General features: G+C 38.4%; 2 protein-coding genes across 2 annotated transcripts; one reads left to right on the plus strand and one right to left on the minus strand.

Annotated features, from left to right (window-relative positions):
* Positions 1–3612: 3612 nt before the first annotated feature.
* Positions 3613–7064, minus strand: LOC136759082 (opsin-5-like). Its single transcript, XM_066713909.1, has 4 exons — positions 6992–7064; positions 5633–5926; positions 4164–4495; positions 3613–3939 (listed from the first exon to the last, which is right to left on the minus strand). Exons 1-4 carry the CDS (start codon positions 7062–7064, stop codon positions 3613–3615), a joined length of 1026 nt encoding a protein of 341 aa, XP_066570006.1.
* A 2869-nt stretch (positions 7065–9933) lies between these two features.
* enpp4 (ectonucleotide pyrophosphatase/phosphodiesterase 4) lies at positions 9934–18343 on the plus strand. Its single transcript, XM_066704437.1, has 4 exons — positions 9934–10168; positions 11753–12650; positions 13908–14078; positions 14822–18343. Exons 2-4 carry the CDS (start codon positions 11804–11806, stop codon positions 15187–15189), a joined length of 1386 nt encoding a protein of 461 aa, XP_066560534.1. The 5' UTR covers positions 9934–10168; positions 11753–11803; the 3' UTR covers positions 15190–18343.
* The last annotated feature ends 357 nt before the right edge of the window (positions 18344–18700 follow it).

Raw genomic sequence — 18700 nt, forward strand, 5'->3', positions numbered from 1 at the left:
TTAGGCCCCTTAGTGCCAATTGGGCATCGTTTAAATGCCACAGCCTACCTGAGCATTGTTTCTGACCATGTCCATCCCTTTATGACCACCATGTACCCATCCTCTGATGGCTACTTCCAGCAGGATAATGCACCATGTCACAAAGGTCGAATCATTTCAAGTTGGTTTCTTGAACATGACAATGAGTTCACTGTACTAAACTGGCCCCCACAGTCACCAGATCTCAACCCAATAGAGCATCTTTGGGATGTGGTGGAACGGGAGCTTCGTGCCCTGGATGTGCATCCCACAAATCTCCATCAACTGCAAGATGCTATCCTATCAATATGGGCCAACATTTCTAAAGAATGCTTTCAGCACCTTGTTGAATCAATGCCACGTAGAATTAAGGCAGTTCTGAAGGTGAAAGGGGGTCAAACACAGTATTAGTATGGTGTTCCTAATAATCCTTTAGGTGAGTGTATAAAAGAGCACTTGTAATTTAGTACAGTAATGTTTTACACAGTAATTTTGCACAGTGACACAATTGTCATCATTTTGGATCTGTACGCCACCACAGTGGATTTGAAAGGAAACAATCAACATATGCTTTAAGACTTTCATCTTTAATTTGAGGGTAGTTACATCCAAATTGGGTGAACTGTGTAGGAATTATACACATTTTGATGTGTAGCCCCCCCAATTTTAGGGGCTCAAGAGTAATTGCACAAACTAACATAATCATAAATTAAATTGTGAGTTTCAATACTTGGTTGCAAATCCTTTGTAGTCAATGACTGCCTGAAGTCTGGAACCCATAGACATCACCAGATGCTGGGTTTCGTCATTCTTAAAAAAAAAGAACCCATTGGTGAGCTAAGTAACACCGAAAGGCCCGGAAGAGCATGGAAAACAACTGTGGTGAAGAATTCTTTCCCTGGTGAAGAAAAACCCCTTCACAACAGTTGTCCAGATCAAGAACACCCTCCAGGAGGTAGACGTATCTGTGTCAAAGTCAACAATCAAGAGAAGACTTCACCAGAGTAAATACAGAGGGTTTACCACAAGATGTAAACCATTGGTAAGCCCCCAAAACAGGAAGACCAGATTATAGTTTGCAAGAAAACATCTAAAGAACCCTGTACAGTTCTGGAACAACATGCTACAGACAGATGAGACTTGTACCAGAATGATGGGAAGAGAATAGCATGGAGAAGGGAAGGAACTGCTCATGATCCGAAGCATACCACCTCATCTGTGAAGTATGTTATGGCATGGGCATGTATGGCTGCCAAGGGAGGTGGTTCCCTTGTATATATTGATGATGTGACTGCTGACAAAAGCAGCAGGATGAATTGTTTGAAGTGTTTAGGGCTCTATTATCTGCTCAGATTCAGCCAAATGATTCAAAACACAAAACACATGGACAATGACAATGAAGCATGCTGTGAAAGCAACCCAATACTTTTTTAAGGCGAAGAAGTGGAATGCTCTGCAATGGCCAAGTCAATCACCTGACCTGAATCCAATTGAGCAGCATTTCACTTACTGAAGGCAAAACGCCCCAAGAACAAGCAGGAACTAAAGACAGCTGCAGTGCAGGCCTGGCAGAGCATCACCAGGGAAGAAACCCAGCATCTGGTGATGTCTATGGGTTCCAGACTTCAGGCAGTCATTGACTGCAAAGGATTTGCAACCAAGTAATTTAATTCATGATTATGATTATGATCATGATCATGATTATGTTAGTTTGTCCAAATATTTTGGGTCCCTAAAAATGGGGGGACCACATACAAGAATGTGTGTAATTCCTACACTGTTCACCCAATTTGAATGTAACTACCATCACATTAAAGATGAAAGTCTACACTTATAGCATATATTGATTGTTTCCTTTCAAATCCATTGTGGTGGTGTACAGAACAGAACCACAATTATGACAATTGTGTCACTGTCCAAGTATTTATGGACCTAACTGTACATATATATATATACACACACAATGTATATGTGTGTTATTGTAATTCAATTTATATTTTGTATTATTATTAATATTACCCAAAACAGAGATATCAATTATTTTGCTTTTGCCACCTTAAAATAAAATGTCAGAGGGTTCGATTGCAAGACATGAAAAAAGACAAAGACCAGTATACAAAATAATATTTCTAATTACAAATGTATTCAAGGTTCCTAGTGTTGTTGATGTGACTCTCTGATTGGATACTTGTCCAGGGTGATTTCATGCAATTTCATGAAAATAAGACTCAGCTCTATTGCTTGAAATCAGATGGATATTTTGTAGTGTATCGTGGCCTTTAGAGCCTTTAAATACAAATATGTTGGGTCAAGGATATTGCATATTTGTAAGGAAGTGATAGCTGGGATGCAAATATTGTTATTATATGTGGCATCATAATGAAAAACACAAATGCAGTCCTCAGTCCCAGTGCCTGTAACATAGGAAACATGAGAGCCTAATACAGATACCATTACAAGTATATTGAAATGTAGCAGATGCAGGTAAGAGCTCCCTGCTGGGGATTTGAACCACACACCACCGGAGCCCCTCCAAGTGCTCCGCACCACAGCGGCTCCAGCACAGTACAGTATTAAGCTCTCTACACTAAAAGGCCGGGCCTCCTACCACGGGAGGCTTAACACTGTACTACTTTTACTGAGGGGTTACGTCACTTTGCAACGTGCTCATTATACACGGATGTGCCCCGTTACACAACTTAATTGCATAAAATATATAGGCATATTGAATAGGCCCTATGATAGTTGATTTACCACTTTTACTAGATATGCAGGTTAAGTGGAGTAGGAATGGTGCTCCCAAAGCACTTTAGACCTGTTGAATGACACTTCAACAATATACCATAAGTCAATACACGTAGTCCATTTTTTTTTATTATTTTCATTTAATAAAGTGTATTTTTCTGATGAGCACCATTTTAAATGACTTTAAAACACATTATGCTACAATACACAGTATAATATCCACCTATACATCAATTTTCAAGAACCACTTCATCCATTACTGGGTCATAGTGAGCCGGGGCCTAAACACAGGGTGCCAGGCAAGGTGCATACCACTATAGAATAATTAATACAAAAAGTACCACCACCCACTCAAGAATCTATTTAAAAAGAAATAATGCATAGTAAAATAAATAAATGTCAAATTACTGTTCAAAGCACTGTGAGTTTAGAGATGGAGTAAGTAACTAGATGAGAGCTGCCGATGCTTTGTGAATGTCTTCCAACAGCAACAGTGAAACTAAATGAATACGTGTATGTTTTAGAAAAAAATCAAGTGAACACAAGTCCCTTTGTAAATGAGAGTGCAACAAAACAGCTTCATCTAACATCCTGTTTGCCTCATATGTAGCCACTTTTGTACCAATTTTCTGCTTCACCCAAGCATGCAATCAATAAATCAGGTGAGGCATTGATATTTATTTGTAATGAACACATCACAGAGACCAATTTTTAATGCAAATCTTGTCATGAGCATGGCGTACAGTATGTGGGCATGCTCAGAAACATTTATCTGTGATGCAGGATGTAGATGTTCCGCAGTTTTACCCCATGGGACACTTTTCATAGGACACAACCTTCCATGATGGGTCACTGGTTTTCTTCTTGGAAGGGCTGAATTTGGACATTGTTCCTTTTCATCCACCTAACACTGGGCTGGTTTCTTGCGGGGTCACCAATAGGCACTTGGACCTGGCCAATGCAGCAGAATTTGACTTCCCTGATTTCCTTGCGAAAGGTACTGCTGAAGGCATAATAAATGAAGGGGTTGTACACAGTGGAGGACTTGGCAAACAGGCAGGGCAGGAGGCTGACAGTGGGGGGGATGTTGACACTCGAGTGGAACACCGACCACAAACTGATGGCAGCATAGGGAGCCCAGCAGCCAAGAAAGCCAACACTCACCAGCACAGCCATCTGGAAGACACAAAGATCAGAACCAGAACTGTAAGAATACATTTTATTTTCCAATCTTCCAATTACAGCAGTCTCAGCTGAATTTAAACATCAATATCCAGTTATCAGACTGTAATTTCAAGCTGTCATTTAATCCAATCTCAAGAAATATTAAGTAACCAAAATGGGTGCTATTATTTTAATAATTATTAATAAATTAGAAAGAAGTAGAAGACCATGCATACCACAGTGAGCTTCTTTTGCATCTTGTTTGTTTTGAAGATACGTTTATTACTCTTCATATTCCGGTAGGCCTGGTAATGTTTCAAGGCTATCCAGGAGTAGCAGAGGGTGAGTGTGGAGGCTGGTAGGATGACACAGATGATGAAGAAGACAGTGATGAAGGCAGATGTGTTCCAGGAGTTGTGTGCTTCGGCCCAGGCAATTGTACAGGAGGTACCAATGGGCTCCGGTCCATATTCACCCCAGCCAGATAAAGGAAATATAGACCAGACCAGAGCATATAGCCATATGCACACTATGGAAATCTGAATATTCCTCCGGTTGATATTGTTGGCTACAGGAATGACATAGTAAAAAAGATGAATGTCAAGATACTTAATATAAAGGAAGAAAGAGGTCTTATGGTTTTTAAAATTAAGCATGAAGTGATTTTGGAATAAAACATACATTCTCATTCAGTGTATGCCATGCTACTGTGCTGCCAAACAGTTTTCCTGAATGTCAGTGTCAATGAGAATGACTTATTTGGAAAGTGCAATAGGAAATTCATATCAGAAATAGTGCATTAGAAAAATAAAAGGAGTGATGTACCTTGTCATGGATTATCTTTCAGCTGTCTTTCTGTTGTGTGGAGGCCCCTCGTGAAAGCTTCTATAAAGAGGAGTTTTGAAAGAGACCTACTCCTACTCCGATTAACAGTATTCTATATGTTGGTATTTCAATCACACATATATGAGCTTTCACTGGTGCACTTGAGGCAAATCAACAATGGTGGGCCTGGAAAAGAGGAGGCCATAAACCGATCCAAATGATATCCATTTATCATGTTGGTATAGTGGGATGGGGGACCGCATATACAAAGAAATAAATCAATGAACATGGCCATGAAACTTTTCCAAATGAGATCTGCAAAGATGATAACTGAGTTATCCTCCTTCCAAGTGAGTCTCTTGCTACTTTACTGCAGAACATTATCTGACAGCAAAAGATACATACATGGATACAATATATGTTAAAGAAAAACTGCCCATTGAATTGAAACAGATGATTCCAACAGCTCTCTTGAACGGTTTGGATACATAACTGCACTGTGGAGTAGTGGTTAGGGTTCTGGATTCGTAACTGGAAGGTTGGGGGGTTCAAATCCTGGGTGGGGCAGTGCTGTTGTACTCTTGAGCAAGGTACTTCAATTAGATTGCTCCAGTAAACTTGCCTGGCTGTATAAATGAGTACAAATGTAAGTTGCCCTGGATAAGAGTGTCTGCTAGATGATAAATAATGTAATAACTGTATAATATTGCCAACTTATCTTCCTAAGTAGGCCCTACATAAAGTTTTCTAAAAGTTGATTATCAAACTGAAGCATTTGGAAGAATGTAACGAAATGAGACAGTTACCTTGTGCCATTTTACTGGGGGGGTGCAGGTCATTTAAAGGAAGCTGAGCTCATTACGGACACCTTCAATCTTACCTGTGATAGTGGAACTGGTTGTAATTATTAGCCGTACCACTGCCATTGCTGTCAAGGTCATGATACTTGCCACCCCACAGAGAAATCCCATTAACCCGTAGTAAATACAGGAAGTGTCTCCACCAAGCCAGCCATGGTTCCAGGCAGAGGCAATTGCCAGAGGGTACATTGTGAGAGCAGCAACCAGGTCAGTAATGGCCAAGTTTACACTCAGGAGCTCTGAAGGCTTCAATTGAGAGGATTTCTTCACTGCAGCTACTAGGACAGCCCCATTCCCTATAACAGTCAAGATAGCTTGAAGAACGAAGAAACAAAGTTTTTATTTAACATTTATTATGCAATATAAGTATCATTGTGTTTAATGTGTAATATATTTCTTACTATGTGTTGCCTACTGTATTTTGTTCCTTGTGTTGTACCAGTAATTATACCAAGTGTTGTTTACATGTTTTCATTAAACTGTCTTTGAAGTCTGTAATTGATCTGAAACAATGAATTAGGCCCTGTGGTGAGGGTTAAATGTTGCCATTCTCACTTATCACACAATATTTTACCACACAAACTAAAATATATTTAGAAAATGAACAAGAAATGTAGGTATGTTAAATTACAACAAGTTCAATTTTTATTATTATTGTTATTTGTACTGGAGTTCATTGTGACATTTTGAGGGCTGAATTATTGTACTACATTTAAGAAATCTTCATAGAATAAGACATCAGAGGTCATATAATATTAAACCGCGGTGTGTCATTAATGTCTCCAGTTATTTGAAAATAGTGGTTGCCTTTTTAGCCAAATCACTGCAAGCTTTGTATTGGAAATATCATTATTTACCACTATAATGTACATCCCTGGCAGCAACGCCAATTTAGTTTTGCCTAAAGCAATAAGGGAATGCTGATTGGGCTCATATTTAAAGATTATGAAGTTAGTGTACAAACCATAAATATAAATATGTTGCATATACATTAAAACATGTTTACAACCCTTAGTAGTTACACTGTGAAGTACAATCTAATATCAGAAAGTGATATAGTAATTTTGAACAGATATTTTATGTAGACCATTTGAATAAATGCATCAAGTAAACATTACTATCACTGTATTAGTTTAAACTGTTTTATGTGATAAACATTGAGCATTTGTAGGTCTGAGAATAATTATAATTTGGAGGTTTGAGTTGTAGATCAATTAATCAATCAACCAATCAATAAATAATAAACAAATAAATAAATGCATACATTAATAAAGCATGTTTCCTGCTTCAGATTAAATAAACAAATTGTCAATCCAATATAAAAATATATTGGATAACATTTGTATAACAATCCCATGGTACAGGGTTATATGTCTTACCAACAAGTAGTAAAAATGCCCCTGCTCCATAATCCATTATTGGGGAGAGTTTGGAAAAGTACTTATCCTCCATCACTAGACCTGGTTATTAAACAAAGAAATCATCAAACACTTTAAATACATGCAAAACCCAAGTTTGATGAACTGTAAATCACACAAATAAAATGTGAGCCAGCCAGGTAACAAGATATGCCGATTCCTTCTCTCGTTGCTGCTGAATGCAAGCTTTTCCTGCTCAGAAAGGCAGCACACAATCCTTGAGTCTCTGAAAGTGAGCTGCATTTATTACTCCCATCAAGGAAGTGTCAAAGCACCCCCTACCACCACCCCGCACCCTTCATTTTCTTGACGTCAAGTAATTTTTTATCTTTCTGTCTCATAATTGATGGAGCCTCTTCAATGGACATATCAGTGTTTTTTACTTGTTCAACCAATTCAGATCAAAAGACAGGGTTTTATTTAAAAACAAAAAACAATAGAACCAGCACACCTCCAGAAGAGTATAATGAAAAACAATACTAGCAAGAAAATTAGGTGCCATCGTTCCCATGGTTCTCCTAGTTTGAAAAAAATATATATTAGGCAATTAAGATTCTTAAAAAGGGAACAAAAGTGAGAAAGAAAGAAGGAAAGAAAGGAAGAAAGAAAGAACATCCAAGAATGGCAACCTTCATTAGAAAAGGCTCTTGGAACATTCCTACCTTTTGTGATTCACAAAGGTTGTATTTACACATACACAATGACTGTATGAATATGGAATTCACAAAAGCTAATGCAAGTCTTATGTAGCTTAATCTGAACCAAATTGTGTGATTTAGGCAAGATTGTAAATATTTATTTTAAAGATTGTAAATCTTGCCTATATCACAGAATTCTTGACTTTGGTTCAGATGAAATAAGAACATAAAAACATAAGAAAGTTTACAAATGAGAGGAGGTCATTCGACCCATCGTGCTCGTTTGTTGTCCATTAATAACTGAGTGATCCAAGGATCCTATCCAGTCTATTTTTAAATGTTCCCACATTTTCAGCTTCTACCACATCGCTGGGGAGTTTGTTTCAGATTGTGACGACTCTCTGTGTGAAGAAGCGTCTCCTGTTTTCCGTTTTGAATGCCTTGAAGCCCAATTTCCATTTGTGTCCCCGGGTGCGTGTGTCCCTGCTGATCTGGAAAAGCTCCTCTGCTTTGATGTGGTCGATGCCTTTCATGATTTTGAAGACTTGAATCAAGTCTCCATGTACTCCACTAACTACTTCACTAAATACTCCTTTCATATACATATATATATATATATATATATATATATATATATATCCTATATGTTCCTATACATCAACCAATTCATAATCCATTTACTTACATTTCCCTGAATGCCTACAGCTTCCAATTTGAGGATCAGTCTTTGGTGTGGAGTCTTTGGTAAGTCACTGTAAGTCAATAAATGTGAGTGGTCAGACAAAAGTAAAAACAACACAGTTGGGAACCACAATTAATCGATTTTTTCTTGGTAGACTGAGTAAGAAGAAGTAATGAGGACAGTCAGATGATTTAAAGAAGAGTGATATAGGAATTAAATGTGAAAAAATAACATGTTTAAAGTTAAATTAATTCGTATTAATTATTATTATTTTATTTTTATTTTTTTGCTGTTTTGCAAACTCTTTTAGTCTTTTCGTGTATTTTACTTGCACTTAGTTAATAAAGCATTGCAATGCTTTAAGGTACTTTTGAATTGTCTCTCTGGCCCACGCCCCCTTTCCACGTAGGCTATAGGCAGAATTAACCTTGAATTAAATCTATTCTGGTGATGCCACAGCAGGGAAGATTTCTCGATAACAATAATAATAATAATAATAATAATAATAATAATAATAATAAAGGTACAGGATTGTGTTCTCAGAAGTCACTAGATATGGCCATTTAACGGCTTTATCCATAAACTTTTCTCCGGCGTGCCCCCGGACCCCCTAGATTGACTACGCCTCCGGCAACCCTATAGTGACAACTGATATTTCATTGGAGTGATGCATGAGAACTGCCATAAAATACGCATGATGCTTGATGCCACATAAGACTGACACCGGATGGGTGATATCAACTATGAGAGATAACTGCGGCTGATGGCAAAACCAAGTGATGCGCGACGACGGGCTCTGCGCAGTGAGGATGTCCTACATGGACACCGTACTGGAGAATACAGGCAAGACCTCTGAGCCTTAACTGTTGCACATTGCACTGTTTATGATTTAACACGTGTTCAAAATATCTGACTGTCTAAAAGAGATTGAAAATGGAAGGGGATGTGTGCTGTTGTCTGTCTCTTCAAATAAAAACACTTAAAGTGACCCCATGGCTGCAATACCTGTTCTTTACACAGCTAGTAGCCTACTTTGTGATATGCAGTCCCATTAGAGCACTGGTAATCCGGATTTGGTAATCTTGAAAAGTTTGTATCTGGATCAGGGTGATCCAATCCAGTGTTGGTTTGAAAAACCGGCACAAAAGTAAGATGGATTACTGATCATGGATAGCAAAACATGGGATTTCGAAATAGAAATTATACAAGCTTCATTTAAAGCTCTCTACAGTAAAACCCATGGTTTTAAAATTGTTTACATGTCTCCAGATTTAGGAATTCACTCTGAGTTTCAAATCAAATTGTAAATATATCTGTCTCTGTCTATTCACTAGATTCATTTATTTAAACAATGGGTGAAATACAAGATTGTGTATTCATACATTGTTATTATTGTTTTAATATACGCTAATTCATCTGATGGGACAACTATTAAGTTGATCAAATAAGAAGCTAGAGAAAGATGATGAGAAAAAATGCTTAAGGCATAAAACGCGTTAAATGTTCCTGCAAGTGAACCCCGCCTTCTTTGGCCTGAACTCGTTTCCTATTGGCCAGTTGACATGTCAATATTAAACGTCACATATTTGGCTATTTAAGGAAGTTGTGAAATGTCGAAAAGCCGTGGTGAGAAAGTTGTTACAATCTTGTTGTTTTAAGTATTAACCGGTTCTGCCAGACTTCCATTTTGAAGTTATTGTCGTCGCAGTGGTTAAGACGGGTCAAAGTTTCAATAAAGCTGTCGGGCTGACTGGTACGGTGCTGTGTTTCCGTGACCTCGGCTGTGTCGAGCCACTGCTTCCTGATCATACCTCCGCTGTGAGTATATTTCATACACATTTGATTTAGATGCTGCAGCGATTTTTGTAATGTATTTATTCCCATAGTCTTGCACAGTCAGTCTATGCCTGTTTGTCTGTGCATTAGTAATGAATGGATCAATGAATCCTTGCTTGATACTAAACCTCAGGCAAACCTGCATTTCTGTAACCTGTGTGCTGTTTGTGGATTAGCCCAACATCAGCATTGTGTGACTTGTTTTCTCGTATGTTATGAATGGTCTTGGCCTCTTTTCCAAGACGTTCAGGGTTTGCTCCAGTATCCCTGGATGTTATTGTCAGCACTTACTCCGTTTTCTGCTTGAGTTCAGATGGTCCAGGACATGCCTGGCAAACGCTTATTTCTACGATTTCACGGAGTGATCTGAAATGTCATGGTTTGTTAGTGATGTTAAAGTCGTCTTTGAAAGTTGTGATTGTATTAAATGCATCAGTGAATGTTTGCCCTGTCTGAGGAGCACTTGCTGGCTGGATACTGTAAGGTATTGTCCTCCAGCTTGCTGTGGGTCAGGTTGTTTGCTTTGTGACTTGGACAGAGGCAGTACCTTCCAGTTTCAGAAATATTTTCCAAGGAAATAACCTTGGAACAAATGTCAGACCAGTCTAAACTAAACAGAGCTAATCCGGTATCAAGTGATTTGTGTCTTCAGAGATTTTGTTTGGATTAATAAATATATATTAAACTGTACAATATGAGTTTGTTCCTTATGGAGGACTGCAGATTATTTAGTGTGACTGTGCATGTTTTTGTAAAGGCATAGGGCCTGCTGCCAAATTAGTTACACTTCAAAACAAACTCATACTAGCTTATGTTAGTTAAAGGTTGCAGGACTGTTATAATTGTATTACTTTTTTGTGGCTGGTAAATTAACACAGTATACATGTGTAAGCATTTAAAACTGAGCATCCCCTTCTGGTGTTAAGCTTTTAAAGGTACCATAGACCTTAACCTTTTAAATGACCACTTTCAGTAGATCGATAGCTCTGAGCACAAAGCAGGTCTTGAATGGAACCACTACCATTTGCTTCCAAATCATCAGTGTAAACCTGACCGTTTATTCATATTTGCATTAATGTCCAGCATAGAGAATGTAGACCTGGCTTTATCGAATGGAGGGTTTGGAGATCTACAGTTTAGTACTTCTGTTTCATTTAACAGTTTAATCTTTTACAAAAAGTGACAGATATGAAATAATTTCCCTAATTCAGTAGGAGACTTATGAAGATAACTGTTATTGCTCATAAACTCTGTATACTGATAGTTTGTCCCTGTTTTTTAAGCTTTGGGTACCTTTCTTTGTATGATGGCTATGTGTTCATAGCATGTGCACAGCTAAACTGGCAGTATACAAAGGCTAACCAGTCAAAAAGTCTCATCCCTTTCAGAGTGCTTGAGTGGAACAGGTGTAGTTTTAAATGTACAGTTCTGTATCCAGAGATCACTAGCACTATTCAGGGCTTTCAGTGATTCATGATGAATGTTGTTGACCACTTAGTAGATTTGAATTTAATTTTACATTTAAAAAAAATAATATACATTTTTGATCTTTATTTTCTACAATAGGGTTCAATCGCATAAGAAGGACCCCTCTGAAATAGGAGCACACATTGCAAAATGTGGCTGAGCTGCTTTTTGTTGGCCTTTGTGGTTTGGTGTGGACTGGGCATTTGCGACGACGCAGGGAATGGCACCGCTTTCCTGAACCGCTCCACTGAGCCACTACTGCTGGTCTCTTTCGATGGCTTCAGGGCGGACTACCTGAAGAACTATAGCTTCCCCAACCTGAAGAAGTTTTTCTTTTCAGATGGCGTTCTTGTGGAGCACCTCACCAATGTCTTCATCACCAAGACCTTCCCCAATCATTACAGCATTGTCACCGGCCTTTATGCTGAAAGCCACGGGATGGTGGCCAGCAAAATGTATGACCCGATAACAAAGACGAAATTCTCGATCGCGAATGACACGGACCCCTTTTGGTGGAATGAGGCCACACCTATATGGCTATCGACACAGAAGGCGGGTTACAAGACCGCCACGGCCATGTGGCCTGGGACTGACATACGGATTCACAACAGGACGTCGACATACTACCTGCACTACAATCCCAATGTTACGTTTCAGGAGAGAGTGGGAAATCTCACCAAGCACCTGAGTGAGGAGGAGGCTGTGAGGTTTGCCGCGCTGTACTGGGAAGAGCCCGACTATTCGGGCCACAAGTATGGGCCCGACAACACCACCCAGATGGCCAAGGTTTTGAAAGAGGTCGATGATCACATCGGTTTCCTTGTTGACAAGCTGAATAAGTCAGGGCTGTGGGGCAAAATTAATGTAATTATAACCAGCGACCATGGGATGACCCAGTGTTCCCAGGACAGACTTATAAAGCTTGACCAATGTATTGGAGAGAAAAATTACACCCTGGTGGATCTCAGTCCTGTGACTGCTGTCATACCAGTGACAAGTAAGTGTGTTTATTTGCATTAGGTAGTCAAAGTAGGATATTAATTTAAATTAGCTGCACAAAAGAGTAACTAGTATAAAAAGGGGTAAATTACTGGTGTTGACTAAGTATTATTTACCTGTATGAGAACATTTGTTTACCCATTTCAGGAAAAATAACATTTCCAAATGCTTTGTTTGCTTGACATCTAAATTGGGTAGCTAGGTCTCTAACAATGGGGAATGTTAATTTGCAGAATGTATAATGGTATTCAGTTGCACGAATGTTCTGCCTTCTCTCTCCTGGAAAATAATAATTTTCCTTTGTCAGTCTCCAATGCGTGCGTCTTTGTGAAGGAAGAGTCCTTCAACTTGCTTACTAATTGAAATGCAGCCTGTTGTTGTCAAAATCCGAGCTTGCAGACGCTCACAGCACAGCAGGGCAGTGAATCCGCAGTGCCTAAAGCAATGGTTCTACAATCCTTCAACTTGGCAAAACATTTGATGTGATGAGGGGAAGAAACTTTTCTTTATAAGTTTCATGGAAAGTTTATCATATGGACTGGGAGGTAGTCTTTACTTGTAGTATAAACTTGTAAGTATAATTGAGAACTTCAATTTGGGTTTGAGCATTTCTGTAGGCATTGTTGGTCATTAGTATTTGCAATAAGGACATTGTTTCTTGCATATGGTTTTCCTTTAAATAACAAAGATCTGACACTGTGTGTAGGAGTATACTGAACATCCCATTCACTGAAATTTCAGTTTCTAGGTCTGCCCACTTCCACATTTCATGAAGATCTATTTGCATTTTCTTCAGTTCGAGATCCTGTTTCTATTTGCTACCCAGATGCACCAGAAGTATAATGCACCCGTGTTCTTGGGTTTTCTTACAACTGCATAGTTTAATGAAGCATGGTTTTCCTCTTTTTAAATATCTTGCAAATCAAACCTTGTTCCTATTGCTTCATTACTCTTGATAAGATATGCAAACCTGGTGGGAAAATGTATAATATAGATTTCCTCTATGATTCATTGACTTTAACTCTCCCAGGCTAAGGCAGGGCTTCAGTTTCCTGCAAAATCAGGGGTTGGCATTTTTATTTCTGAATAAATATTCTCTAGAACATTTCAGGTGCTGTTGTATAAAATTCTATTAAGTGGAAATGACAAAAAATGACTTAAGTTTTGCACAGCTCTGTGAATAGAATTATTTACATGTATTTAAGGATATCTTTGAAGAATTGACTTGTTCCACTCTTGTGCATGTTTTGGACAGACTCTACATATGTCTACAACATACTGAAGAATTGCCACCCCAACATGAAAGCTTACATGAAAGCTGAAATTCCCGATAGGCTGCATTACAGGAACAACGAACGGATCCAGCCAATCATTCTTGTTGCAGACGAGGGATGGACAATAGTTAAGAACGGACCGCTTCCACGGTGTAAGAGCCTTTAGTTTCTCTGTGGTACTTTACTACTAGCTGCAGTCATTACTGGCATTTGGAAGAAATATGATCCAGTTAACCTGGTCTTAAATTAGGTAGGTTATACTTGAGACTGCCCCGGCTCCAGCCTTTCATAACTGAAGGGGGTAATGAGACATAGTGGTGACATAACATTTCCACTACAAATCTAAAATTTAAATGCATACATACTTAAAGCAAGTAATGGTAATGTTGCATGTAGTCTTGTGTTCCCCAGACTCTGCTTCAGTAATGCAGAGCAGCACCATATCATTACAGTGTGCATCTTCTAATGTATACAACATTTTGTATTTTAGTGTTTGTATGACATTTAATACAAATCACAATAATGTGATGCATAGCCACATGTCTGATAATCTAATAATTCTTAGGTTGAGGATATTGATATTTAAGGGAATAAATAATACTAAGAATAACCACCTATTGGGAACAGTTGACTACTAGATGTTTCTAAAGGGGTTAAGCATGAATTGTAGGGAGTTGCAGCTGCATAAATGCATTTGCAATGTTTTGTATAGAAATAATAAAAATCAATGTAGAGCACAGCTCTGTGAGTGAATGTAGGCTTGAACCTTTTCCATTTTCAGCAGTTATTGGAAAAACACTTTCACACTACACTTTTTTTTTTTTAAACTCCAGATTATATTCCAAGTTGATGAGCATCTAATAACTTTTTTTTTTTTTTTTTTCCTTCCCTATAGTGGGTGACCACGGCTATGATAATGCATTACCCAGCATGCATCCCTTCCTAGCTGCCTATGGCCCTGCCTTCAGGAAGGGCTACCGGATGACCAGCTTCAACAGTGTGGACATTTACCCTCTAATGTGCCGTCTGCTGGGAATAGAGGAGATGCCCAACAACGGCAGCTTTGTTAATGCCCGCTGTCTGCTTGTCAGTGAGAAGTGCATCAATCTCCCTGAAGTGATTGGGTTAGTAATTGGGGTGTTGATGGTCCTGACCACTCTGACGTGCCTGTTCATTCTGATGAAGAACCGAGTGCCATCGGCTTCTCGCCCATTCGCTCGCCTCGAGCTGCAGGATGATGACGATGATCCACTGATTAGCTAGATGGATGTGTTTCAGAGCCGATGTGAAGCTGCTGCATTTGGCAATATCGCGATACAGTACAAGCGTTCTAGTGCACAGTGAATTTAACCCACCTGCAACCGAATGTGAAGGGCTTCTTTCAAATCTTAGTCCCAATCTGAGCTGTATTTATGCTGTCTGCTCTTAATTTAAGAGTGCATGGAGGTGGTATGACCATTTTGCACTTTCACAGTAGACTTCTGCCACTGTAAGTTCCCAACACGTACAAACTCATCCTCAAGGCTCCGTTTTCTGTCTGTCGACCATCGATCATGCCTGATATTTGAAGTTTAAGACTTGGACGGCTTGCAGTTTCTTACTGTACATCGCAGTTCACATTGTTGCATTTAATGGATCCAATCGTTAAGGATGCAATTGTAATGTTTAAATTTGTAAATACTGCAATTGTCTGAGTGGATATAATTTGAGATTCCGCAAACTTTGTTCACTATCTGCTGTGGGATTTATTTCAAATGATGCGTGTTTGGCAAAATTTTAACTACATTTCAAATTAGATGAATAATTGCGTACCCAATTGACTATGCATCTTTCTTAAAATTACAGGTTTATGCAAATAAGGACAAAAGCCCAGTTGCCTTCCCTGTTGAGTAACTAACTGAAGTTCTGTTAATTTAATTGGGAACCACCAGCAGCTTAGTAGGCAAACCCAGCACAGGACCCATGAAATAGAGAATAAGATAGTTTTTACCTCTTGAGGTGAGAGCCTAGAGTATGGAAGCAGGAGAGCAGAAAGAAATGTTTAGATGTATGGATTGTGAAGAGGCATGTTGAAAAGTGTATTGTAATGGTCAAGAATGTCCACAGCAGTCTCCTTACTAGCCCACACATATACATCAAGAAGCCCATTCGCTCAAAAGCCCATGAAAGGCATCTGAATTTACTTGAATTCTTTGTAGAAATGTAGGTTATCTAACAGCTGTCATTTCTAGCAAGTCTGCTTTTGTATTTATAATTTTCCTCTTATTTCTTATACTTCCAAGTCAATATTGTGAAAGTGGTTTTCCAGTACGTTGACTAGGTCAGGGAAGTTACATTTTAGAAATCACTCCTAATGCACAAATGGCTTGTGTTCTTGGAGGATCTCATCGCTTCGGTGCAATTTGGTTTGTTGAAATATTCCCTTTAGTCACCGGTTGTAAATGTATCATTGATTGGACAGTCTGCAATGTGATGTACATTTCTATTGTTTATTTTTATATGGAGTTATGCTGGGCTATGGGTTACGTACTATAGGTCAGCCCAGAGCTCTCTTGCACATTGCTGTGGTATACAGCTGAATATTTATACTTCGGGAGATCTTAAAATCCTGCAACCCTAAATTGGAAATAATGCACAGCGACGCTAATGCAGTAGCTGCTGCTGCCTGGCTTTGAAGGACTAGCAATTGCATTACTACCAGAAAGGAAGCAATACAGCCAATGTAACTCATGTTTGCTAGCATCTTCTTGAACACAACACAACAATTGGCCATTTTGCTACAAGTACTGGGAAATCTCCTTCCAAAGCTTTAGTATATTTTCTTTTAATTTTCTACCTTGCAAAGGGCACTGTTCTTTATATATAATGTGTACATATGGAATTTGGTTTGCTGCTCGATTTGACTTTTCTACTTTGGCACTGATAGATTTTAATAGCATGGTTTATAATGGTCTTATGTTGATGTGAGAACTGTAGGAATTCAAAATATAAAATGTGTTCAGGCCTCTAAATGTGAACTCCCATGAGTTTTATATGAATGTTTTCTTATTTAATAAAATCTCCATTTTATGAATCCGTTTCTTCCAGAAAGTGCACATTGCGTGTGCAACACAGATAAATGTACTGAAGAGCTTTATTTATTTTTATTCACTGAGGTACAAAGTTTTGTTTTGGCTGTATTTTCAATTTAAAAATAGTAATTTGCTTTAGTCAGACTGAACAGGTTAATTCTAGTATATTACTCCTACCATTCTGCCTTAAATTCATACTTCATAGCAGATAAAAGCTTCTAATGCGTGTTCCCCTTAATCCTTGTTGGTTATGTATTCTTTGTAAATATTTTGTGTGTAAAATCACTTCTCCTGTAATGGTTTTGGTATTGTGCACGATTTCACTTTATTCAGTACCTTCCTGGGGTTGAAAATCAATTTGAATGGATTTTGTTAAATTATATCAAATATACGGTGTACAATGTTTCAGGCAGTATGACTTTCATATGCTAATTGTGAAGGATAAAGAGTTAATTTGTACATTGTGTACTATGTACAGAGCACATCTAGCACCTGATATGGGGGGGGAAGTAATGACAGATTGGTGTGGATATAATGGCATGATTGTGCTGACATGGGACCTTTTGCTTGGCTAGCATCCGTGTTTCACCATGTGGACACTGATTTGCCCATTTTCAGGATTATGGAACATATGGATATGATTCTGCTGCCTGATGCATAAATCAACATGTAACATGAACCTGTCAAATGTACTGTAGTTCTTTATTTTCTATATGCCCTCCCTTACATAGAGAAATACAAATTAGAACAATGAATTATGTTATGTTTGTTTCCTCTTACATGTAGCATTAAACGGTAGAACCCCCCACACACACACACACAATTTTAAATCCTCCTAAACATGGATAACTGCTAAATTGTGGTTTTAACCATTTTAATTTGCTTATGTAAATATAGTATTTTTATTATTTCTTTCATCTGTTGCTATGCATTACATCTTTCATTTGATCTGGTGTTGCTTGCAAAAATGTGTACACCATGTGAAGAACATGGGATATTGTTTGTGTGTTCTTGGTTTTCATGACTGTTAGTAATTGCATTTTATTTTTATTCATGTATACATTGTGTGATCATTATTTAAATTATTTGTGTCCCTGACCCCAGGGATTTTATGTATTCCTGAAGTCATTAACCCTTAGAAACCCCCCTGTGACATGTTTGTATAAATTGGGATAATATATTTTTGTCAGGCCTGTTAAATGTTTGTGACTTATGCATCGCACTGGGTCCTTAGGGGTTAATGTTACTGTATTTTAAGAGTGCTTGCTTATGGAGGAATAAAACAAGGGTTGCGTTTGTTGCTGGCTTTGTGGTGAATAAAGGTACTGCTGTTTATAAACTTGTAATATGACACTGCTTTTGATTCATTGGTAGAGGTTAAGGGCCATCTATCAGTCGGTTTAAAATCATAGCTCATGTATAAGGTAGCCCATTGATACCCATGATGTCCAACAGAAAATACTAGCTACACTGTTCTATATATTAGGTAACTGGGTGAGCTTCCCTCCACCAGTAATGGATTGTACCAGATGCACTATGGCACATTTATCTATGCCTAGCCATATCTGTAAAGACATGCAAAGATGTGTACATCTAAATATTTACACTGGAGTATATACAAAATCTATACAGACACTCACTTGCACCTTACCGTTTTACTAGTTACCTTGAAGCTAAAGGGAATTCAGTGCTAAAGAGGTCTG

Source organism: Amia ocellicauda, chromosome 1, assembly GCF_036373705.1.
Source record: "Amia ocellicauda isolate fAmiCal2 chromosome 1, fAmiCal2.hap1, whole genome shotgun sequence".
Lineage (NCBI taxonomy): Eukaryota > Metazoa > Chordata > Actinopteri > Amiiformes > Amiidae > Amia > Amia ocellicauda.